Source organism: Podarcis erhardii (genome assembly GCF_964252035.2).
Source record: "Podarcis erhardii genome assembly, chromosome: 6".
In the NCBI taxonomy this organism is placed as follows: domain Eukaryota; kingdom Metazoa; phylum Chordata; class Lepidosauria; order Squamata; family Lacertidae; genus Podarcis; species Podarcis erhardii.
The window spans coordinates 81595224-81620800 of NC_138510.1; the positions used below are offsets into that span (position 1 = coordinate 81595224).

The 25577-nt window shown below is 40.6% G+C and overlaps 2 protein-coding genes and 1 long non-coding RNA gene across 7 annotated transcripts in view; 2 read left to right on the top strand and 1 right to left on the bottom strand.

The window, feature by feature from the left end:
• Positions 1-2177: 2177 nt before the first annotated feature.
• On the top strand, positions 2178-13189 carry DDX59 (DEAD-box helicase 59). Of its 3 annotated transcripts, none has more exons than XM_081865909.1 (10): positions 2178-2205; positions 2324-2499; positions 3555-3784; positions 4650-5479; positions 6361-6528; positions 7384-7473; positions 8270-8521; positions 10398-10550; positions 12117-12245; positions 12603-13189. In XM_081865909.1, exons 4-10 carry the CDS (start codon positions 4661-4663, stop codon positions 12864-12866), a joined length of 1875 nt encoding a protein of 624 aa, XP_081722035.1. In that variant the 5' UTR covers positions 2178-2205; positions 2324-2499; positions 3555-3784; positions 4650-4660; the 3' UTR covers positions 12867-13189. The 3 variants fall into 3 exon arrangements, with proteins under 3 accessions (XP_081722035.1, XP_081722036.1, XP_081722037.1); XM_081865910.1 differs by having other exon boundaries at positions 3555-3701; XM_081865911.1 differs by lacking the exon at positions 3555-3784.
• Positions 13190-18109: 4920 nt separating this feature from the next.
• Positions 18110-25577, top strand: part of KIF14 (kinesin family member 14) — a 29506-nt gene continuing 22038 nt past the window's right edge. For 2 of the 3 annotated variants that reach the window (XM_081865638.1, XM_081865639.1), the window contains exons 1-6: positions 18110-18221; positions 20008-21244; positions 22457-22708; positions 23737-23827; positions 24548-24646; positions 25505-25557. In XM_081865638.1, the coding sequence (XP_081721764.1) occupies positions 20130-21244; positions 22457-22708; positions 23737-23827; positions 24548-24646; positions 25505-25557 (1610 nt within the window). In that variant the 5' untranslated portion in view covers positions 18110-18221; positions 20008-20129. The remainder of the gene's footprint in view (positions 18222-20007; positions 21245-22456; positions 22709-23736; positions 23828-24547; positions 24647-25504; positions 25558-25577) is intronic. The other variant, XM_081865637.1, reaches the window with a different exon arrangement.
• LOC309344010 overlaps positions 25247-25577 on the bottom strand; it is a 66065-nt gene continuing 65734 nt past the window's right edge. Inside the window, exon 3 of the long non-coding RNA XR_014157523.1 lies at positions 25247-25484. This is a non-coding gene — a long non-coding RNA (uncharacterized lncRNA). The remainder of the gene's footprint in view (positions 25485-25577) is intronic.

Here is a 25577-nt window from a genome sequence, read left to right on the forward strand (position 1 = left end):
TGAATGAATTTAACATGTCCTGGCATGGAGACGTAGAAAGCAGCTCCTATTGGCTTCCTTCCTATCATGCCACTGCTAAAGGAACAAGTAGGCAAGTGAAAAGGAGAAAAAAGTGGCAAACATATGTTACGTAGAGATAAAGGGTGGGAGGTGCAAAACAAGGTCCATTTGTAAGCCCTGCTAAACTAAATAAGCCAAGAGCGATAATACGGGTAAAGAATATATAAAGTGCAGTAGCACCTTTAATTGAATCATTACAGCAATTGTGGGTTTCCAAGGCAACAGCCAGCCTATTTCATCAGATGCAGGAACTGAGTATGGCAATACCTTAATTTACACGACCGGCTTTCTAAAAGTACAAGAACTGCACAAGTGTACAATCTATACAGAAATTTGCTCCAAAAATATTTGTTTTTGGAGCTAGAAAGCAAGAAACCAGTTGAACATCCAGGGTCAGCCAAGGCATTTTGCTGCCCGAGGCAAATGAGAATATGTCACTCTCCTCCATTTAACTACAAGTCAACCAGATGGGCAGTTAACTCCTAGTTCAACAATGTGGACAAATTAGTGTCCTCTCCTATTCTCTGAGTACATCAAGCCATCTTAGAGGTAGGTGCATCCTTACGCCTCACACATACTCTCATATGCTGCATGAAGCAATCACTTTGCTCTGCCTAATGGTGGGTCACCTCTAAGAACAACTGATGGAAGTAGACTCGTCAACAAAAAGCATATGCCATTATGCTAGTCTGTAAGCTTGCAAGACTCTTTGTTGCTTTTACTTAAACTTCAAAGGAAACCAAATGCAGATCGCTACATCATTTATTACACTGAGTGACTACTGATGACCAGCTCACCCAGTGGTAAATGTGAGGAAGCCGTGCCACTTGATAACTGCCCCCCCATTACATTATACATTATAGACATGATTTTTTAAAAAACTAATTCTGATTAGTAGACAAATCTGTGGTAGACATAGCTAAAGGCAGCTGCTTGTATTGAATTGTCTGCACTGAGTGACAGCAGCTCTCGGTTGGTTAGAGCATGCTACTGATAATGCCAAGGTTGCAGGTTTCATCCCCGTATGGGAGAGCTGCATATTCCTCGATTACAGGGGCTTGGACTAGATGATCCTCTGGGTCCCTTCCAACTCTACAATTCTATGATTCTATGAAAGGGGAGTTTTCCCCAGCCCTGGTTGGAATTAGGTTGAAGCTCAGTGGTAGAGCATCTGCCTTTCATTCCAAAGGTCCCAGGTTCAATCCCTGGCATCTCCTGGCAGGACTGGAAGAAACTCTACAACCCTAGAGAGCCACTGCCAATCATTGTAGACAGTGTTGAGTTAGATGCACCAAATGGTCTGACTCGATATAAAACAGCTAACTATGTTCTGCTAACCTGGGAACCTCTTCTTCCACTGATCTACGGCCCTAGAAAATATTAGCACTTGATAAATTGGTCATCTGTTTAGGGTCAGTGTTACTCCAACAACTCTAAATATAAGAGTCCTAAGCAAGAAAAATAATGTGCCTTGGTCTGTGACAACCCAGTTAGAAAGTATATGATCAGTGAGCAGAAGGGCAGTCGAGAGCTTGATCTGCAGTAGAAGACTTAATCATAATCATATACTGTATACTAACAGCAAACTCATTCTCCAAGTGCCAAAATCATGTAGCAAAAAACCATGTCATCTGTGAACAAGAGGGAGGTACTGGCAGGCCTAGGTAAACCCATGTATTTTATAAAGGAAGTCTCCTAAGGCAGAACTCCCCAAAAGAGTCTAATGAAGACTGAGCATTCTGTACTCAGTAGCCACAAAGAGCAAAACATCTGAGGATCTATTGTTATCCTTTCCATCAGGTTGCATCAGAAGGAAAGCAGAAAGTTTGTGCTTAAGAAGTTTATCCTGAGCAAAATAGTGTCGTCCATGCCCAACTATCAATTCTAACAGACTCTTCCATCCTTCAACTTCACCTGGAAACAGCCATTTCATCAGGCTGTGGAAGCTACCAGTGGCGTAGCGTGGGTTGTCAGCACCCGGGGCAAGGCAAGTAATTTGCGCCCCCTAACCCGTGGATTTGCGCCCCCTAACCCGTGGATTTGTGCCCCCTAACCTTAACCCCCAGATGTTGCGCCCGGTGCGGCCGACCCCCCCTGCACCCCACACGCTACGCCACTGGAAGCTAAGGAACAGATTTGAAGCAGGTAGATTCCTACTTTCATTCTACTGCTTCCATTTCAGCTTAAGAAAAAAATGCTCGAATTTGTTTTGTTTTACTCTCCTCTCTCTCAACACTGTTTACTTTTGTGTTGTGTCTTTTAGGTTGCAAGCCCAAAAGCAGGACTGTCTTTTTATTACTGATTTTTAGAAGCCACTCTGAATGTCTTTTGGACTGAAAAAGCAGAGGGGGAAAGCCTGAAATACACACATAAATAAGGAAGCTAAAGCAACAGTCCAGTGACAAGAACACAAGTTATGGCCCTATAGTGTCCAAACAGGTACAACGACCATTATGGAGATACAGTGATGCTGAATTTCTTAAAACCTTTGCTTCAGATCTGCCTTGGCATAGGCATCAAACATATGTACTATGCATGCAGTGCAGATCTAGTATGTTACTCAAAATATCTCACTGTGTTCAGCTGGGCTTCCTTTCCAGGGAGTGTCCATATTTTACCTAGGAGTAGGGGGCCACAGAATGCAGTGTGCCTTACCTGTGAGCAAACTGTGTATGGTTAGGTTGTTAAGTCTAGAAAAGATCAGTCCCACAGACTTCTTTCCATTTCTGACCTTTTGCAGTCCCTTCTTCCAACTGCCCCTTTCACAACCCCTCTTTTTCTGGGGTTTCCCCCCTTCTAGCTAATCTGAACATGGGCTCAACTTCTGCCAGTATGACTGGGGCTGAGGAGACACAGGGGCCCACACTCATTGTGATTCCTCCTTGTGAACCAAATAACTCCTATTAGAATAAACAAGTTCCGTTTTAAATACTGAAATGCTAAATAAGATGGATAACAATGTGTAACAGAAAAAGAAGCATGAAATTAGGTTAAAGGTGTGTGAAAGAAAGTAATATTAGTGGAAAGAAATTGCAATTGAGTAGATTGGAAGTCTAACACAAAGGTGGGGTGAGGGGTGATGGATGGTGATGGGAAAAGGAATTATCTGTGGGACTGAGTGTAGGTATGTTTGAACATTTTTAAGGATTGTATGAAATGTATGTTTGTATGCTTGTATATTAGCAATATGTGTGCATTAATGCTGAATTATTTCAATAATAAAAACTTTTCAAAAATTAAAAAAAGAAAAAAAATCAGTTCTGTAAGCTGAAGGCTCTTTACCTTCCTCATACCCAGTTCCTTCTTTATTTTTTTGCTTCCATACCCAGCTACTTTCCTTTTAAAAACCCCAACTCCAGCCCCCTCTCTCTTCCAAAAGCCAATCACCCAAATCACTTGGGGGGGGGGGAGGGTGCGGGAGGAATGGGCATGACCATCCCGAAACCACTACAAAGGAACCTTATCCATCTGCTTCGGTTTCCACCGCCCCGCAGCTCCTGCCATGCACATTCAAACAGGAACCGGAAGTACGGCGCTTATTGTACGTCTCTTCCGCCCCGGTGCTGAGTGCCTAGAGCGGCCACAAGCATTGCAAAACCCACGGTGGACCATCTGCTGCGGCGGGAGACCATCAAGCGACGGTATCCGGAGGCGTCAGGGTCAAGGGAGGTGCGGGGCCTGTCGGACTACAGCCCGGAGGCTTTTGCTTCTCCACCACGACCACGTAGGTGATTGTGTTGCATCGGGAACAGTCGCTTTGCTCGCTCTTAGCTTTGAACAGAATCGTCCCAAACTGCACTTTTGGGGTGCTGTGGTTGTTTGTCCTCATTTCCCCCCTCCCCCTAGACTTCTATGCGAGCTTGTCTAGCCTGTAGATAATACGTGCTTTTGGGTGAACCGGTTCTAGTAGTTCGGAAAAGCTTGTGCCACAAAAACTAACAAACACCCAGCTCTTCGGGGCTGTGTCGTTCTTTGCTGCTAACAGCACAAGCCCTGCGCTCGTCTGTTCAGAAGTAAGGCAAGGCTGCATATACACGCCATGCATTCGAAGCATGTTTAAATCTCATGCCCTGAAAACCGTAGTTTGTCAATGTGTCAAGTATAGTTTCCAGGATTCTTGTGTGGGTGAGTGATTTAAAGGTGCCTCACACAGCCTAAGCCTTTCTAAGAAGCAGTATGTTGCCTGGGTTTGAGGCTGCTATGGGGATTTCGGCAGGGAACAACTTGTCAGCCTTGTGCAGTGAATAGCTCCCTCGGGAGCTATTGTTTGGGTAAATTGTTTTAAGAATTAAAAACCCAAATTATGACTACATAAGTGAATAGGGGCACTGTGCAGATGACTGCAGCTTCATCGCGACCTGCTGCAAGAGAACATTCTCTGTCAGGAAATGGAAAATTACAGCCTGTACTACTTGAAGCTTTCAGATAGCCGTTGCAGTAACTCCCATTTGGATGGCATTAATATATTTTGTTGTGCTTCATAATTAAGATTTGGACTATTGGAGTGCATTTTAGCAGTCCCTGAATTATTCTGAAATCCTACTTTATCAGATGTGAACAGTAATACATATTCTATGCTTTCATTACAGGCTGTTGAAGAATGTTTGTTCCAAGGTCTATTAAAGTCAAGAGGAATGCTGGTGATGAGGGGACTTGTGTAACTAAGAAAAATAAGCCGTCTCCAAGTGAATCCTCACTTGAAAACGTCACAGACTTCCAAGATGCTAAGTCAGATACAAAAGACATGCCAAGCTCAGAGAGTGACTTGTTTGAACCAATGGAAAGAGACACTGAGGTGCACATCTCTCTGGATTCAGCTGTAGCTCTTACTGAAGCAACATTGGAAAATGCAAACAATGAGGACTCTTCTCTTGCTGAGGATCCCATAAAATCTTTCAGCAAAATGCAGCGTTGGCCACAGCCTGGGGAACCTGTCTGTGTGGTTTGTGGTCGTTATGGGGAATACATCTGTGACAAGACTGACGAAGATGTTTGTAGCTTGGAGTGCAAAGCCAAACACCTTTTACATATCAAAGAGGAAAAGGAAAACTCAAAATCTGCTAGCAGTTGTGAAAAAGCAGAGACTCGGTCCACGTTACTTGATGGTACTTATGTCTATGAAGAGAATCCATTTGTGCTAAGCCTTCAAGTGGAGCAGATTGAAAACTTAAAGCAGCAACTAGGCATTGCTGTTCAAGGTCAAGAAGTTGCAAGACCTATTGTAGAATTTGAACACTGTGGCTTCCCTGAAATTTTAAACACCAATTTGAAGAAATCAGGCTATGAAGTCCCAACTCCTGTCCAAATGCAGATGATCCCAGTTGGATTACTGGGCAGGGATATCATGGCCACGGCTGACACTGGCTCAGGAAAAACTGCTGCTTTCCTGCTTCCTGTTGTAATTAAAGCATTGGGAGAGGTAAAGTTTAAACCTGCATTTTCAAAAAGCTGTGGGAATTGTGCAGCACGCTCCTGTACATGTTTACTTAGAAGTAAATCCCAGTGCATTCAAGGGGATTTCTCTTTGGGAAACTCTGCATTGAATTTCAACCTTAGTTACACTGAGAATTCTAGAGAAATTATTTTTAGCTGTTTGTTTCTTCTTTGAACTTATGTCAGTTGACTTGAAAAAAGTGAATGTTTGGAAAACAGTACAGAATATCTAATATATTCTTTCAGCTTTATATCTGTCAGTTGACTGGATAAACGATACGATTACTGAATCTGTCAATTGTCCTAAAAGCAGGTCCTCAGTGTCCCTGCTTACACCTGTTGCTCAAGAGTTCAGCTGCAATTCTGCAGTGGGGATCTTTTTATACACATTGAGGCTCCCCATGTGACTTCAAACCCTTTCAGGCTTCTAAATACACAGGCAGCAGCCACAAGTAGAAAAGGTTTTCTGCTGCAGAAATTACAGCTGATCTCTTGAGCAACTGGCACAAGCAGGGGGCAGTGACCTAAAAGCCCTGTCCCACAGCCCCTTTTTCATTTGCTTTACCTGTTCATACGGATAATCACTGAAGAGTGCTCCAGTATTCAGAAATACTCTGTAACAGTTTGTCCACTTACTCTTATTTCTGTACTTAACAGTCTTAGTAGGGTGGGAGTAGATTTCCACAGTTTCTAATGTTACATTGTGACTATTTGCTGTCGTCTCCATTGACATCTGAATGAAAAGGATGTTGTTGAGCTGATCTAATATGAATTACAGTAACTGTTCTCTTATTTTCCCCTAATCTGATACTTTTAATTGAGAATGCAGATTGGCAACTCACAACTTTTTTCCACTTTCTGCTTCAGGCAGAAACCCCATCTGCTCTTATTCTGACGCCAACGAGGGAGTTAGCTATACAGATAGAGAAACAAGCTAAAGAGCTCATGATTGGACTGCCCAACATGAGAACTGTTCTTCTGGTTGGAGGATTGCCATTACCACCGCAGCTTCATCGCCTGAAACAAAATGTTAAGGTAAAACCTGCTGCTGTGATTTTTGGGTTTTTTAAAAAATATATGGCAAAGAACTAGAGGTGATACTGATTTCTTTGTTTAAGGCTTCCAGAACTTCAGCTCTTGTTGAAGAGATTTGGTCTCAAGTCCTTAAAAAATTGCTTGCTCCAGTATCAACCATATTGGGCTTTACAATTGGCAAGGGAGGCCTTATTTGCTGTTGAATGCTGACTCCTTTATAGTGCCTTGCCAGTAATAGTTCCCTGCTTATGGGATGCCCTCCTTGGTGAGGTACACCTGTCACCCTCATTAACCTTTAGGTAGAATTCAAAAACATTCCTCTTTACCCAAGTACAGTGGTGCCCCGCAAGACGAATGCCTCGCAAGACGGAAAACTCGCTAGACGAAAGAGTTTTCCGTTTTGGAGGTGCTTCGCAAAACGAATTTCCTATGGGCTTGCTTCGCAAGATGAAAATGTCTTGTGAGTTCCTGCGGGTTCCCCCCCCTTTTTCTAAGCCGCTAAGCCGATAAGCCGCTAATAGCGCTAAGCCGTCAATGGGCTTGCTTCGCAAGACGAAAAAACCGCTAGACGAAGAGACTCGTGGAACGGATTCTTTTCGTCTTGCGAGGCACCACTGTATTTGATGACTGGAAGATACCGGTTCTTGCAGCCTTGAAAGTATTTAGCAGAGAGGATATTTTATTTTATTATTACGGGGGGGGGGGGAGTATTCTTTTGGACGTTTTGTTGTTTTCCACACTGAATTCTTTTGGGAGGAATGGAAGGATAAAAAACGACAAATAATAATGATGAAGCACTGATCATTGATTTTATTTCTAATGTTGATGTTTTTGCCTCCACTCTCTTTCTGTTAGGTTATCATAGCTACACCAGGAAGGTTGCTAGAAATTCTAAAGCAAAGCTCCGTTCAAGTCCATAATATCAAAATTGTTGTAGTGGATGAAGTAAGTATACATGGTGGGACAAAACACAAAATATATGTGTGAGTGTGCATGCAGGTATTACTTAAATATGAAATAACAATGGCTGAAATGGCTTGATTTCTGTCTGGTGACCACTAGTAGATTTCAAGCACATGCAATGCGTGTGTACTTTGGCTAGTGCATGGTATGCTTGGAATGCAGTTCAGATGGTGTATTGACCCATTTATGTGTCAGGAAGGAAGAGATGAGAGCACACCTGAGGATTAAGCATCTAGGTCACTTTTTTTGCAAAGTGGGAGCAGCCGCTGCAGACACTAGTGTGCATTTTGGACAGTAGTGAGTTGCTGGCAGGAAAGAGAAGCATAAAGTAGAACTGGAAGGTGCTGCAAATAGGCACAGTGCAGGGTTGGGGAACCTTTTTTCAGGGCTGCATATCCTTTTGAACATCCTTCCAAGGGCTGCATGTGGTGGGCTAGACAAACTCATGGAGGATAAGGCTATCAAAGGCTACTAGTCATGGTGGGAATATAATTTGTCTCCAGGGTCAGAGGCTGCATACCAGTCACTGGGGGACGACAGCCAGAGTGGGCTATTGCTATCATTTCCTGCTTGTAGGCTCCCTAGAGGCTGGCCACTGTAGGAAATGGGATGCTGCACCAAATGATCCAGCAAGGCTGTTCTTCTGACTATGCTGGCAATGAAAGTGAATTAATCTTTTATTTCCTCACCTCTGCTCCTACAGTGGAATGTTAATGTTTACTGGTCTGTTTCTCTCTCTCTCTCTCTCTCTCTCTCTCTCTCTCTCTCTCTAACATAGGCTGATACCATGTTAAAGATGGGTTTCCAGCAGCAGGTTTTAGACATTTTGGAAAATATCCCCACAGACCGTCAGACTATTCTGGTGTCTGCCACAATGCCTTTTGGCACTGAACAGCTGGCCAATCAACTTCTGCAAAATCCAGTGAAAATAACCATCGGAGAAAAGAACCAGCCATGTTCCAACGTTCGCCAGATTATCTTGTGGGTAGAAGAACCGTCCAAAAAGAAAAAGCTTTTTGAAATATTAAATGTTAGTATCCTTGGAAGGGAGAACCTGTTGTTTTTCTTCCACAAATTGTGATTCTTTGCAGATTTGGAGGAGAGAAACTGGAAAATGGCTGTTTAACTGATTCAGCTTTGTTCTTGAGAGCTCCCCAGCAGAGAGGCATAAACATGTCCCTGCAATTCAGTTTAGCCAATGCTTTTGTTGAAACTTGTGGAAGAAGAAACAAAATGTTTATTGTTTCAATATTGTTGGTGATATTCATTAGCTTATTATTGCATTTTCAGTACTTTATAATCTGTGATTCTGAGAGGCATTTAAGTAGCCCAGTGTTGACGTGTTTAGAAATAGGCAGGATCCAAAGCATCATGGCTGGGATCCAATGGAAAGTTCCTTTGCAATTCTAACCATCTATACTCAGAATTAAGGTCTATTGAATTCAGTGGACCTTACTCCAGGTAAAGGAGGTTGCGGTAGCAACCCTTACCTATGTTTTTTCTCCAAACAGCAGCCCTAGCATGTTATATGGCAAACTGCTTTTTAAACTGAGGGTTAAAAGCAGTTTGTGGTACGGAATAGTGAAAAAGAAAAAGCATCCAGTTCTATTATCCTAGTGCAAGTATATTGTTTATACTCTCATCCTCTTGCCAGAAATAGGATATTTTATTTTGGTAAATACATTGTGCAAGCCACATAGAAATAATCGTGCAAAAGCTGCAGTAATGCTAATATCACTGACGAGATTCCATTTTTAACAGCATTTCAAAGATACCTGCACAATGTACTTTAAACTTGTTAATATTACATAAGCTTGGCAGACTTGGAAGGGCCACGTTACTCTGTTCAGCTCTGCCACCTCCCACAGCTCCCTCAGTTTAGCAATATGCTTAACATTCCAGTACGTACCATACAGAATTCTAGCTGTAGTCATGTGAGACAGCAAAGCTTCCTTCTCATTAGAATTTTTGTTTTATAAAGGTCAACAGGAATGTTCAAAAAAGGGTAACCAAAATGATCAAGTGAGTGGAGCAACTCACTTTGCAGTATTCTGGGCTTTAGAGAAAAACCAAGTAAGAGGTGGCATGATAGAATTGTGTAAGATTATGCATGGCGTGAATAAAGTGGTTGGAGAAATGCTTTTCTCCCTCTCATTATTGTTGAAAGATTCAGGACAGGCAAAACAAGTACTTATTTATACGGCTCATAGTTAAACTCTGGAATTCGTTCCCACAGCAGACAGTGCTAGCCACCAACTTGGATGGCTTTAAAAGAGGATTAGACAAATTCGAAGAGGTGAAGGCTCTCAGTGGCTACTAGTCACAGTGGCTATGTTTTGCATCTGTGGCTGAAGGCTGTATGCTTCTGAATACCAGTTTCTGGAAACTGCAGGACCTCCTGTGCTCAGGTCCTGCTTACAGCTTCCCACGGGCATCTGACTGACTGCTGTAAGAACAGGATATTGGACGAGATGGGCCATTGGCCTGAGCAGGCAGACTTCTTATGTTTCTGGGTCTAAGGACAATCTAATATTACTCTGCCTCCAATTCTTACTGATGATTTTTAAAAGCTTCCATGGCTGAGTCAATGAATATTATAATTTAAGTAAAAAAAAAATAGGACAATCTAATATTACTCTGCCTCCAATTCTTACTGATGATTTTTAAAAGCTTCCATGGCTGAGTCAATGAATATTATAATTTAAGTAAAAAAAAAATCTATATTTGCACTCGAAACCATCCCTTAGTTTGATAATAAAGGATATATATCTAAAATGTGAAATTGGGACACGTGTAACATTTTTTAAATTGACATTGTTTCAGTAGAATGTATACACACTAATTAAGAGAAAGAGTTGTAAGTGTTGATCATGCAAGACTTTAAATGAGACTTTGCTTTGTTTTAGGATAAGAAACTGTTCAAACCTCCTGTGCTGGTATTTGTAGAATGCAAACTGGGTGCAGATCTCCTGAGCGATGCTGTACATAAAATTACAGGCTTGCAAACAATTTCTATGCATGCTGATAAATCACAGATAGAAAGAACTGCCATATTACAGGTTTGTAGATATCTCTGATGCCCATTTTCTAAAAGATTCCTATTCTTAAGGCCGTAGTCCTGTACACATTTACTTGGGAGTAAGTCCCATTGAACTCTGCTGAATTTACTTCTGAGTAGATGTGCATAGGCTTTTACTGCTGAATTATTTGTGCTTTCTTGCCACATTTTTGAAACAGGTTGCAATTTTCTGTGAATTTCATGAATGCTTTGTATAGGTTCAATCCATCACAATTCTGTTCTACGCAGCATTCTGGATTGCTGCACAGATGCTGCTCTCCAACCAAATTAAGCTGTACTTTGTAAGCAGCAATGCCTCTCTCCATGTGAACCTACCCAGACCCTGAGATCATCATCTGAGATCCTTCTTTGTATTCCTCCTGTATGAGAGGTCCGGAGGGTGGCAACCTAAGAATGGGCCTTTTCTGCAGTGGAATGTTCTCCCTAGGGAGGTTTGGCTGGCGCCTTCATTGTACACCTTTAGGTGCCAGGTTAAAATGTTCCTTTTTGACTAGGCCTTTGGCTAATTAACATCCGATACCCTTTTAAATGTGGCTGTGGGAGAGGGTGGGGGGCTTATTGGTTTGTTTTTTGTTTTTATTATGTATTTTGTGTTTTTTATCTTGTATTTCTATGTTATGAACCGCTCTGAGATCTACAGATTTTAATAAATAGAATCATAGAATTGTAGAGTTGGAAGGGACCATGAGGGTCATCTAGTCCAACCCCCTGCAATGCAGGAATCTTTTTGTCCAACATGGGGCTTGAATCCACAGTCCTGAGATTAAGAGTCTCATGCTCTACGGACTGAGCTTTCCACAGAAGAAATAATAATAATAATAATAATAATAATAATAATAATAATTTGTTGCCATGCTCATTCTGGGAATTCATCAGTGGCCTGGGAAAATTACTTGATCTGATCCACGTACAAATTTTAGGGCAACAACCATGTTCCATGAGGGTATATTGAAAATAGTGGCCAGCAGGGGGAACAGGGTGCCTGGGGCTTTTAGTGTGCAGTAATATTTATTAGTAAGGCTGGCTTTAGATCAGGGGTGGGGGTCCTGCAGCCAACCAGACAATGTTTGGCTACATTTCCATTAACCATGGAGGCTGTGACTGATGGGAGTCCAACCACATTTGAAGAGCCACAGCTTACCCACCTAGTTTTAGATGCAGTTTATCATTAATGTTTTTAAACATACTTGAACATTCAGAGCAGCAGCTAGACTGACTGTGAGTTCAAGTTCAGAGTATATATCTGAGAGGAGCTAGCTTTTAGTTCTATTTAAATACTTTTAAGTTATTCTTCTTCCTTTTTATTTTTTTGCTTGTTGCCCTGTTGCTCTTTTTTGTTTCCTTTTGAAATATTTTCAGAATTTGGCTTCACTGTGAATTCTGCAGCTTAATTTCCTTTGTTGGAAATCTTGTCTTGTAACTTTTGATTACAAGACAAGCAGCAGAATTCTTAATGTTTAATATTTATTTCTAGTTACATCCTGCACCTTAACAACAAGACAATTTTAAGGAAGCTGAAATAATGTTTCTATATGCTTTGCATTAGGGATTATTTCAAGGCAAGTATGAAGTTGTAGTAAGCACTGGAGTCCTGGGACGTGGACTTGACCTTGTCAACGTTAAGCTGGTCGTGAATTTTGACATGCCATCAAGTATGGATGAATACGTACACCAGGTAAATATACTTTTCTGCTGTACTATTTAATTTAATAGTTATTGGTTGCATTTTAGCTCTATAAGCTCTGTGAGAAGCATACAAAATAATGGAAAAATATTTTATTATAAATGGTTAACACTGCTACTCTTCAGCAGCCTCAGGTGGAATGACTAGTTGCTCATCAGAGTTTCTGGCCCTTCTGGAAAGTAGCAGAATCTGCTACTTGAGATAAGAGAGGGAGGTTTTCTTACTGTACAGAAACTAAACTTTGATTGTAAACTTTGATAATATGAGGATTACAGCTACCTGAGGGATTCTTTTGGTTTCATGAGACAGATAATTGGGCCAAATTTAAATACAATTGTTTATTTTTAGGTTGGAAGAGCAGGTCGGCTGGGTCACAGTGGAACTGCAATCACCTTTGTGAATAACAGCAGCAAGAAACTTTTCTGGGATGTTGTGAAGCGTGTTAAACCAACTGGCACTATTCTCCCACCCCAGTTATTAAATTCTCCATATCTACATGACCAGAAGAGGAAAGAACAGCAGCGAAGTAAACAATCTCAGAATGGCCTTGTAACGAGTGACAATCTTATGGACGTTATTAGAAAACACAGCAAAAGCTCTTCTCAGAAGTAACAAGTGATACTGTCCTTCTAAATACAACTGTTTTGTACAACTTGTATGACTAAGTGATGAATTTTTAACTTTGGGGGCATAATCTAACCAAATTTTAGCAGTTTGAAGCCTTACTGATTTTGTTCATAGAGTTAAAGCAAAAGCTTAATATTTTTCCTTGAAATTTAATGGGCCTTCTGCAAGGTTATTAGACTGAAAGAGTGACTTAAGTCGTCCAGCAAGCTTTGTTATGAGAATGCTTTTATACTTCATATTTTGTACTCAGTATTAAGTAGTAAAATACGTAGCATCATGAACTTTAAACGGAATATGCACATCTTAAAGATCTGGGTTTCCCTTGCAAGAAATGTAACATGTAATTTACTGTTTAATAATAATAATAATAATAATAATAATAATAATAATAATAATTATTTATACCCCGCCCTCCCCAGCCAAGGCCAGGCTCAGAGCGGTTTACAAGCAATAATAAAAACAAATTGAATGATTACAACTTAAAAACAAAATTAAAATACAACATTAAAATATGGAAACATTAAAATATTAAAATGTAGCCTCATCGCAGGAGGAGAAGGAAAGGAAAAAGAAAGAAAGGGAGGGAGGGAATCAAATTGGCTCCAAGCCAAAGGCCAGGCGGAACAACTCTGTCTTACAGGCCCTTGCTATGGGACCCTAAGCAGCATACATGTGGCAACTGGTTAGCCTCCCATCCAGTTACCATCCAGTAACCCAAAAGGTTGTGGTCTCATGTCGTTGTAGAGGACAAGTATGATGATGAGACCAGAGCAACCTGAGTTGGTTATAGCGTTCCATAAAGATGGTTACTGGGCACTCAGACCCTTTTAGTTCAGGCAACCAGAATGACCAGTACTGAGCACAGCAAGGGTGAAAGAGTTGATTCCGGATGCTCTGCACCTCTTTAAATTTAGACCTTGTCCAACTAAGGGAGGTTAGCCATGTGCCTGACAAGCAGAGGTGCTGTGGGTATGTGAGATTCCAGTCTCTTCTGAGTTTGTTTGCTGTGATGGTTGGCAAGAGAGTATTGGAGGCATTGAGGAATGACCAAAAGGAGGACCAAGGAAAGAATAAGAAAGAGGAGACTCAAGTAATCTGCCTTGGTAGTCACACCCACCTTGTGGAACGCCCTCCCATCAGATGTCAAGGAAATAAACAACTATTTGACTTTTAGAAGACATTTGAAGGCAGCCATGTTTAGGGAAGTTTTTAATTTTTGATGTTGTGTTGTGTTTTAATAAGTTGGAAGCAGCCAAGAGTGGCTGGGGGAGCCCAGTCAGATGGGCGGCAAATAAATTTATTATTATTATTATTATTATTATTATTATTATTATTATTAAAGTCTAACTGTTAGGAAGATCAGCTAAAATATCCCCCTTTGTAGCCCAGAGGCTTTTTGGGGAAATTGAAGTATAGCTGGATACTTGAAGATCAGTTTCCAGTCAGCCCAGTACTACCCATGGTAAAAATAGGGCCAATAATCATTAAAAAAAAAAAAATACAAGGCCATGCAGAATTTATAATACTGTCTTAGATGGTCTGAGCTGCTATAAAGCAATTTCACATAAAGTGTTCCTTATTTCCCTGCCCCTGTTTCAAATACAAATCACTTTAACTTTTTTAAATAAAAAAATGTTGGTCACATGGAAGTCCTAATTCAACTGGTCAAATGACATAAACTCTCATCTATGAAACCTCATCCCAAAATACTCTAATTCTTCTCTTTTGTGATACATTTTTTCAGATGAGAAATTAATATTTTTTTAATAAAATATTTTTAATTAAAGTTTTCAGGTTTTACATTTCTACATTAGCATCCTTCATTATACCCATACATCCAATGACTTCCCTCCTTCCTCTTCCAAGTTTTTTAATTTATTTATCCATAATTCTTGCATATTCTTGTATATCTATCTAAATCAGTTTTTCCCCTTTTACACCCTTCCCCAAATTCACCCTGTTGAATTTACCTTGATACTACCAGGGTTTTCAACTGTGTACAATTATTTTCCACATACTCAGCAAAAAAGTTCCACTCCTCTTTAAATACCTGTTCTTCTTGCTCTCTTATTGTACTTAGACCTGCTAACTCTGCATATTCTTTCACCTTAAATTGCCACTCGCCCTCCATTTTGGGGCTAACAAAATCTGGGCCACTGTTGTCACATACATAAATAGGTTTTTCTGACACCTGGGTACCTCCTTCTGAACCATTCCTAACAGGAATGCCTTGGGGGTTTCCAGCACAAATCAGATTCCGATTTGTACATCTTAGCTAATCGGCTCAATGTTAAATACCATCTATGAATCAATTTCATATAATTTTCCTTCAAATAAATTAAATTTGGACACTTAATTGGTTTAAATAAATGCTTTCCCTACATTTTGGGGGTCTTTTTTTTTTGGAAGAAAATGTCCATTGTTCTATTTTTAAAAATGGCAGGGCAAAGCTGAAGAGGTTTGGAACAAATGGCAGCTTGAAAATGAAAATGAAAATGCATTTATTAACCAAGATGAAACATGGCTTGCTTCATTCATATGTAACTTCTTTCAGTTTCAGTCAGATTTAATCTGTAAATCAGATAAATGCAGACAATATTGTTGAATGACAATAGTGATATATATATATATATACACACACACACACACACACACACACACACACACGGTATATATTTGGTACAGCATACTCTAGTAGGGACTTTAATAATGCATATGAAATTGGTATCCAGGCTAATTTGGTTATCTTGTTCTTGATCATATGTTCACCTTTTGTGTTTTATATGTAGAACATAATACAAAGTAAAGACAACAAGAGTAATGAAACATAGGAGGAACCAAAATGGTAGTAGACCTAGGCCTGTAGCAGAAAGGAGACGATCATATTCCAAGAGCTCTTCTGTAGGTTTAGACTAGAGGTGCCAACTTGAATAAAATATTAGAAGGGGGGGGGGCGCAAGGAAGTCCTATCCCGCATAATGACATGACGTGGTGCATGGACACCATTTGAATGGCAATGCCCATCAACTTTAGGGGCCCAGTCCCCTCAAATGTTTTATTGGGAGGGGGGGCAAAGGGATCTCAGTTCCTAGAAGTTTGCTCCTATGGTTTAGACTTTATTTTTTGAATTTATATTCTTCCCAAAAGGAACCCAGGGTGGCAAACACATTTTTACTGAAACCATGCAATTAAAAATAAAACCTTGAACATCTGAAAGCATACCTAAAACTGCTTTTGGTATAGCCAGACATTAACCCTAGGTGAGAACTAGTCTAAATGGCAAATTGGGTAGATGCTGTCAACAGTACGTAGCAATTTCAAGAAAAGTGAGCAGCGCAGCAGGTGTGACTTTTACTTTTGTATAGTAGGCTATGTTCAGCTCTGCAAAAGTTCAGGTTTCTACAGACCTTTCCATTCAGGCGAGCAAGAGGTGCCATCACAATTCAAGGTCACATTCCAGCCAGGCCAGAACACTTGAGAAGGGTGGGGAGCAGGGCTGCACAATGGGTGTGGCCTGGGGGTGTGTGCCTCAGGGTCACATTCAGCCTTCTGGAAGAAGGTACAGGGTTATAAAGACTAGGCCTGAGAAACAGTTTTTAGTCATGCTGGCCACATGACCCGGATGTTGTACGCTGGCTCCCTTGGCCTATAGAGTGAGATGAGCGCCGCAACCCCAGAGTTGGTCACGGTCAGGGGTCCCTTTACCTTTAAGGTAGTCTCTGGGAGTATATTGTATTTAATTATGGGGTACCAGAGTTTTTAGGGGGTTAACCAGGCTGGGATAGCAGGCTTGTTGGTTTTGAATGTCTGATGTAGATTTTTTTCAATTTCATTGTTCTGTATGGGACAATGGCAATAAAGATGTATGTATTGTATCTTGAGACCAAGGTTACTCGACCCTGCTGTGAGGTCAGGAGTTACCATTATAATTATTTATAAAAATTTGTATACCTTGCTTCATCCCAATATCACACAGCGGTTCACAACATACAAATACATACCGAGAACACATGAGCTAACTAGCTTGACACTGAGTAGTAGTCACTTCCCTCTGGAAGTGGATAAGAAGTTCCACACTGCTAAGTTGTAGCTCATTGGTGAGCTTTGCAAGACATGATCTCTGCCCAAAAGGAAAAGTTCCCACATTTGGGCATTCCAACATCACTTGCTGGGAGTGCTGATGCAGGCAAGCTGCTACCTCAACCAACTTTCTGTCTTCTCATATTAAGAGTCACAGGGCACTGTCGGCAAGAAAAACTGACGGACTATGCAGAACTGCCAAAGCTGACATATAAGCTATGGGACAAGGATAACTGTGACTTTAAAGATGAATGGGAACCCTTTACGAAGTATTTGTAGACGCAACAAAGCGAACTGGACTCCTTGGCAGGTTTTGAATAAACATCCACAAACTTTTTATTGATAATAATCAGCTAAATAGTTTGAGGATCTATGCAACTTTGTCACATGCAGAAAACAGCATTCTCAGAGAAACCAAAGACTGGAACTGAGGGAAGCCGGGGGTGGGGGTGGGGGTGGGTGGGTTTTGTGTGGGAGGGTGGAGGAAAATGGGGGAAAAGAATAAGGATGATCTGTTTTTGGATAATATATTTTGTTTTAATTTTGAATTATTATTTTTTCAAAAGAGTCACGACAGGATTTTGAGGAGTACCAGGAGGTACCAGAAAATGGTGGGAAAACCCGACTGAATAGCTGTACGTGCTGTGGCTGAAAGGTTTGGCATGTGCGTGCCGCTTTGGGCTGCCCTGGGCAAGTGGCCGACAAATTTAATAAATAAAATTTAATAATAATCTCAGCAGGAAAAACTGAACTGAAAACAAGAAGACTTTCTGTAATGGAGACACAAACAGCACCCGCATCTAGTATCATTTAGTTGAGATTGCATTTCAGGGGGTTGGACTAGATGACCCTTGGGATCTTTTCCAACTCTGCAATTCTATAATTTAAGAGTGGTTAGATTTGCAAGCACGAACGGTACTGCTCCCCCCCCCCTTGCTCCTCTCGGTCTATTAGTGTGGCGGCGGCCCTCCGTTTAATGCTCTTCCCACTAAGAAAGGAGCGGAGTCTCCATTTAAACGCCACCCACACGCTCTGCAAAAGCCGACTTCTCCCGCGCATCCGTCACCCCGCACATGGCCGCAGCTCCGTTGAGAACCGGAGATGTCGCGAGCAGCCTCGCTTGCTCCCGGCTTCCCTCTCGGGACTGCGTGTGACCTCACCGTCCGTCTCAACCAATAGCAGGCGCCGCCGCCGTATTCGAATGGAGAGTTTAGGAGGCGCCGCAGGAGGACGGGCTGTTGGTCGATCTCCTGAGGACAGGTGAGTCCCTGGACAGGTATCCTTCCTGGACAGGTATCAGCTCTCTCCGAGAGGTCAGGCCGTCCCTTTCCCCCTGGGCTTCCTGCTTTAAAAATGCGGGACGTGTGGCTTTTTTTGGCAGTGGAGAGGGTTGGTCTTCTGCTTCCTGCAGTCTCGCCCCTGTTTAAGGAAGGGGCTCCTATTTGATGCGGAGGGAGGACGCTAGTCTTGCAGGGACTAAAAGCTAAGCATCGTTTACTTGAGTGGATATTCTTAATAGGTGCTCTTCCGCCCCGCCCGAAGGCACAAACCCTGAGCAGCCCCAAAGGCTTGCTTTCAATCCTTCTCTTACACTCCAAGCCAGATATTTCCTGGTCGCATTCACTAACCGATTATAAAATTCCCACCTCACCCTGAAATGGAAGAAATATTCACTCTATACACAGACTATAAACTTCTCTACCAGGTGGAAAGTACAGTCATTCTCTCTACATGCGCTGCTTTTCTTTCCCAATGCTTATTTAAGGTGGCTTTATAGGTTTAAAGCAACAGTAACAAACAAAACACACACACACACAAATTGTATATTGCTGTTTCATCTCCCTGCCTCTTGATACCTGCAGCAAGTATTAGTATCACCAGAAAGAAGTTGCCTGATGGAATTTGCTAGCTTCCCACCTCTCACCTGCAAATCAAGTGTCAGTAACTAAGCTGAAATATCTTCCACCACTTCATTTGGCCAGTATTTATTCCACTTTGCACTACCGCCCCCCCCGCCCCCCCCCAGCAGCTGAGGCTGAATATGAACAGGATTTGTATAAGTTTTGAGGTGGAGAACCTGGATTGGACTGATGGCTTGGCTGGATGTGGGCAGGAAGAAAATGAGTTCCTCTTGGCAGCTTGACACCCGTATTCTCTGGGTAGAGGATTTACATGAGATGGGCAGGAAAATGTTATTTCCCTTTGGCACCAATATTGTCAAGTAATGGCAAAGGCTGGGTGGGGTTAGAGATCAGTGACAGATATTTTAGTAATGCTGTCTATGGACTTCTGCTTCAGGCACAGACCCTGGGAATTTCCTCCCCTCCAGCACCAACTGTCAAACACTGATTTAAAGTTATGAAAAAGACCTATGTAAATAATGGCTTTAAATCAGACCATTATCTTAAAATGTTGAGTGATGTAGTTCATGTGCCTTTTTTGCACTGTATTATATATACTTAGAAGTAAGGGGCAATGTAACAATGGCTTTCTGTATGCATTCAAGGAAACCAGGCAAGATAAGATGTCAAAGATTCCTATGTTCTGCATTGTAAGCCAAGTACTCTGAACTCTCTTGAACAAGTTATGTAATGACTGAGCAAAACAATTATCCATGAGATGGAAAGATGCTGTTATGTTTTTAATTCTAAATATTCATAATTTGCTGCAATACATGTAATATATGAAAGTAAGTAAACTATTTTGTTTCCATTTATCCACCTTTACCATAGAAAGGCAGGGATAAATTCAGTTGTCTTTGACAGAGTGATAATTAACTGAGTTTTAAGAGAAGTATAAAATTAATCACTTAAGTTATTTTTTAAATGTGGCATTTTGTGTAAATTGAAGTTTAAACAAAATGAATTTGATGCTAAAATATCATTTAAAAATCTATTTAAAGTAATTATTTTAAATGTTGATTTATCCATCCTATAAGGAAGACTTTACCTTCAGCATAGGTACGGAAATAGGGTCTAGTATATTACCCACATGACAATAGTTGAGTAAAATAGAAAATAATAATGGCTTCTATTTTTTTGAACAGATCCCATACTGATACATTCTGTGCTGAAGAGAAAATAAGATTACAAGTCAAGTATACTCTTCAGGAAGAGCTTGTATGATATATCGTTTCAGTCCTGCACTTGCAGCTTGCTTTAGGTCTCAATGCCTATTTATATTGTTCCTAAGAAAAGCCATATTAGTGCACCTGGTGGTTCTTCAGAAAAGCATCCTCCAGAAAATGTCATTCCTAGAAACAGGTTTGCACAGACATTTACCTCCCACACACTGGAGAATGAGGGAAGCAATCCTCAGTCCCAGTCCCTGAGTAAGACCAAAGAAATAAATACAACCTATGTGCTTTCAGCCTGTAACAAACTGGCTGACACTTCAGCTGCTTCCACGACTGAAGGCAAGCTGACACTCCAACGAAGAACTGTGACGAGCAAAGAACAATCTGATACAAATACAACACATGACAGTGAAAATACACGAGTGGAAAAAAGACTGACGCTGCAGCGCCGAACAAGGACTGCGTCAACTGAGAAGCACAAAACAAATATTCCCGAAGCCAGACCAGAAAAAGGAGACCCTCTTCCCCAGAAGAGTGACAAAACATTGTTTCCACCAAAAATTAGCAGCAGAGACCCTCCGTTTGTTAAGACTGGCCTTTTGTCACTTCAAGGCCTCACAGACGGAAAGAGAAATCCTGATATGAAAAGTGATGTATCTTTTAATCATAATGGTTCAAATGCTACTGGTAGCTACACACCTTTAAGATACAAGACAGTTGTTGGTGATTCTCAGAGTAAAAACAAAGTTCCTAGACCATCACTCTTAACAGTAGGAAAACTTGATGAAAGGACGTCTATGTTAAAACTAGCTGAAAAGAGTAATTCCAGTAAGGAAAATGGAACTGAAAGTCTGCAAAATAGATTTGTTAAGAATGAAAATCTGGAAAAGCAGAAGACACCAAGGAAAGGTTCGACAGAAGGAATGAAATTCACCCCCAGATGTGGAGCTGTTCAGCATGCCAAGACTCCTGCTGTCCCAAGCATAAAGAATAAGATTCTGTGTCCTCAAACAATATCAGCCAAGAAATCTGGTACTAATGAATTTACTCTAAACAGAAGGTTGCAAGAAAATACCACATATACTCAACAAACTGCTTCGCAGAAAGAAGATACTCTAATGCAGAATATATGTGGTAAAGAAGACCCTTTCAAAATAGAAAACAGCAAAGTGACTGTAGCTGTGAGAATACGACCCTTTAGTGTCAGGTATATAACCATTTTTGGGGGGACTAATATATGAAATTGTACAAGTTGTTACCATGATATTGAGTAGCATAACATGCTCTCCAACCACTTAGATATATTACCCAGTTTAATTAATGTTGTGTCTTTATACAAACAGGTGCACTTCTCTTTACTTCCATTTTCCACTTTATAAGGGATCTGTGTGTTCTAACTAGGGCTGAGACAATTTAACAACTATATGAAATAAATAAAATGGGATGACAGTTGATACTTCGTTAGCTCAGTAGCCCACCTTGCAAGGGAAGCTAATCCAATTCCCTTTGCAAAATTCCTCCTGGACTCCATTTTAATAAACCTCAGATTTTGGGGGCAAGAGTATAGTCATATCCAGCACTGTTGTTCCCTTGTGCAGCAGACTTCTAGTTGCGCAACAGAACTTGTCATTCCTCTTCCCTGCAGCCCACCATGCATTCACAAAATCTGCTCCAGGGGGTTGAAGGATCCTCTAGACTAGAGCACAATTTGAGGGCTCACTCAAGAGGACAGGAAGGGGAAGTCCTGTTGCAAAAGTGGAACTCTGCATGCACAGTAATGTCCAGCTTTTTGTCCCCCTGTATAATTTTTTTTTGAATGCTATGCAGCACAGTGGCTTTTGAATTTTTTTATCAGTCTTCTGATTTTTAGGCAACGGATCTGCAGATGCTAGCTTTGCATTTTAGAAACTGGGCACTTGCAATGGAGTTTATATTAGTAGTTAATTTAGTCTTTGATCTTGGAACTATATGTTTTATAAAAATATAAATAATTTTCTTTGGCTGTTTTACTGTAATCCTGGATTTCAACAAGTCCTATGGATTTTGGTGTTTGTTACACATGTTAGCATTGGATCCTAAACAGTATATTTATGAATTATTTTGATCTAGGTGTATTTTGTACATTAGTTCTATGACTGGCTGATGTAGTACACTGAACTTCAATACAGTCTATCTCTATGCTGACATTTTACATATAATGAAATTTTAAAAACTTTTAAGAAGATTCATATAGAAAATTCATATGGCTGATGCACAATTAACCTGAAGACTGTCACATATTATAATGATTTAGTTACAACATCAATTAGACAATTTAGATTAAATTTGGTTTATAAGATCAGTTACAAAGCTGAATGTGGTCAGTGTTTTTTCGTCACTCACCCCCTATAACTAACATTTATTTTGTGTCTTTATTCAGAGATAAGAATGAAGAAACATTACAAGTGGTTTCCATGACAGGGCAAGAGACTGTTGTGCACCATCCAAATACAAAACAAATCTACAGTTTCACTTTTGACTTCTCATTCTGGTCTTTTGATAAATGTCATAATTTTGCAAGCCAAGAGATGGTGTATCAGTCTCTGGCAGTACCTCTCCTAGAAAGAGCCTTTGAAGGATACAACACCTGCCTTTTTGCATATGGACAGACTGGTTCTGGAAAGTCATACACGTAAGTTGGATTGGAAGTGTTCCATTTCTGTTGCTGTTGTTGACACCCAACACATGTTGTATCCAGATGCTTTTTTGTTGTATGTTTGTTTCTTAAGTGAATGAGATTATTATTGAAACGGAAGACTGACTTGAATGAAGCCAAACTAACAGTACAGAGAACATTTTATTTAAATCTCTCTGAAGAAAATTATGTTATGTTTTGTTTTAAACAGAAAAACTGCACTGTGATTATCTAGTGCTTTAGGGTAACAGTAACTAATAGAAGCAGGAATTTCCTTGTTCAGATCTCACGTATGCTGTTAGGCTCATAGGAAGCTCTCTTTTACCAAGACAGACCATTCCGGTGTTTCCCAAACTAGCTGGAAAACTAGTCTAGCTGTTTTTGGACTACAGTTCCCATTATCCATGACCACTGGTCCTACTAGCTAGGCATGATGGGAGTTGTAGTCCAAAAACAGCTGGAGACCCAAGCTGGGATCTTTTGCATGCAAGGCAGTGGCTCTACCGAACTTCATTTTACCTTCAGTAAAACGGTGACAGTAATGTTGGCCTACCTGGCAGGGTTGTTGGAATAATGGCTGAGATGACACTTGTGAAGTATGTAGAAAGTTCAAGATAAACGTGAGGTATTATTATAAATAATATGGATCTAATATCTTCTCCTAGCAACTCTATGTTGTGAACTGCCCTGAGATTTGCAGATGAGGTGGTATAAAAATGTGATAAATAAAACAATTAATATGGTTAGGTGACCAGAAGCCACACAATAGCCAAAGCTTGCCATATGGTGTGTGGATTGTCTTAACTTCAAACCATGCAGTTAAGAACACCATAGTCACCTGTCCCCTTTCCTAGCTAATCCGTTTTAACAATCTTATTAGATTTTACAATATTATGCAGAAATTTTCTTCTAGTTGTCTTTTAAAACTGGTACCCCCTCTGTATTAATGCCTTGTTAGGGAGTGTGAACGTCATATTCTGCAGAGTTATAACCTGAGCCTATAATTGCAATATTTGTCATTACAGTATGATGGGATTTGATGATGACGAAAGAGGAATAATACCAAGATTCTGCGAAGATCTCTTTACTCAAATAGCAGGAAAAAAAACACAACAGGTATTGCTGCAGCATGACTTTTCTTTCTGAACTTATTGAGGCTGCTCCACTTTCTTTGGAAGTACGTGGAACCACCTTTGGGTTCACTTTTGGCCATCACTGTTGTGGAGGCACTGTTAATGTGAATCAACACTTCCACATAGATGCACTACATGTGATTGCAATGATTTCCACAGTGGCAGCAGTGCTTTTTCGGAAGTATCCTGCAACAATTGCATGGGGGTTTTGTGAACTGGGTGATAAATGCTGTTGGGCTGATTGGCTCAATGCTTTTACTGAGGGCAGGCATGTGGAGGGGTACAGAATAGTAATACACACACACACACACACACACAAACACACACACGTGTATTATAATATCGGTATTCCCTCAGGAGTGATTGTACTGAGTAAAAGCCGACCCTGAAATTTGCCCCATCCTTGTGGCTTCTTCATTCAACCCATATTCACCAGCAGGGGGGGATTTCATCACAGCTTCCACGTGGCTGTGTGTAGGAAGCAAATTGCCAGAGCAACATATTTCTAAAGTACTTGATATTTCTGTGGTTTGGGGGTGGTTGTTTTTTTTTTTTTTAACCATAACATAAAACCAAAAATCAATATGCTCCTCTGTTGGCTAGCAAGGCTGATCTTACACCTTAATAACTGTTGATATATTCTATTGCTATACTGTGTTTCTTGGGTGTACAGGCAGCAATAAAGCTTTTTTTTTTTAATTAGACTGATTTTCATCTTGAGATGAGCTATTTTGAAGTCTACAATGAAAAAATTCATGACTTGCTAGTCTACAAAGCTGAAAATGGACAGAAGAAACAGCCTGTAAGTAACTAATTACGTTCTGCACATTGATGTATTGTCAGTGTATAAAACAGTAACTCTCTGGATGTGGGCTAGCCTCATAGCCATAAGGAATTAGATCCTTTCTGTTCTTGGCTCTTACAAGCATAGAAAAAGATGGGCATCTGTTCAAAGGCTAATGTATGAGCCTCAGTGAGGCTATATAGGGGTGTATATAGCCGCTTTCGATCCCGGCAGCATTTCTGCAGCCCGGCACTCTCAGCCCCGAATGGGACTTCCAGCTGGCCATTTAAAGAGCTTCTACTTTGACTTGCAGACTTTTAGTTTTACTCACCTCTTTTGTTTTGATTCCCTGTTTTTGTAGGTTTTGCTTCTTAAGCTGTGCTTGCATACTATTTTGCACGGTGTGATGCTTGCAGTGAAAAGTTTTTATTGCTCTTCATGTTTTTTTTAAAATAAAATGTATTATAAAGATGCATTCTGTTGTTTTCAGGGTTTTCAAAAGTTATTTTGTGGCCAAATAAAACAAAAACCATTTGTTTTGTTATCTGTGGTTTACTAGGGTTTTCACATTGTTATAATAAAACGCTTCAGTCTCTTATTTCTCTTATTTCCCCTCTGTCCCCATGCCCTTTTTAGTTTTTTCATTTGTGATGTCCAGTTGTTTGGCATATTATTCAGCACTCAGGTTCACATGTGCAAATATGGATTAGGATGCCAATGTCACTGCTGTACTGGGGTCCCAGATTAGCAAACACTGAGTTGGAGAAGTTTCAGTCCTTCTACTTATGGATAAAAACTTGTTCGATAGTTCCATAAATGTGCTCTAAATCTTTGAAGCTTTTAAAGCTGACCAACACTGATTTTTCTGATTAACAGCTTCGTGTGAGAGAACATCCTATCTTTGGACCCTATGTGGAAGACCTGACTGTGTAAGATTTCACTTTATGAT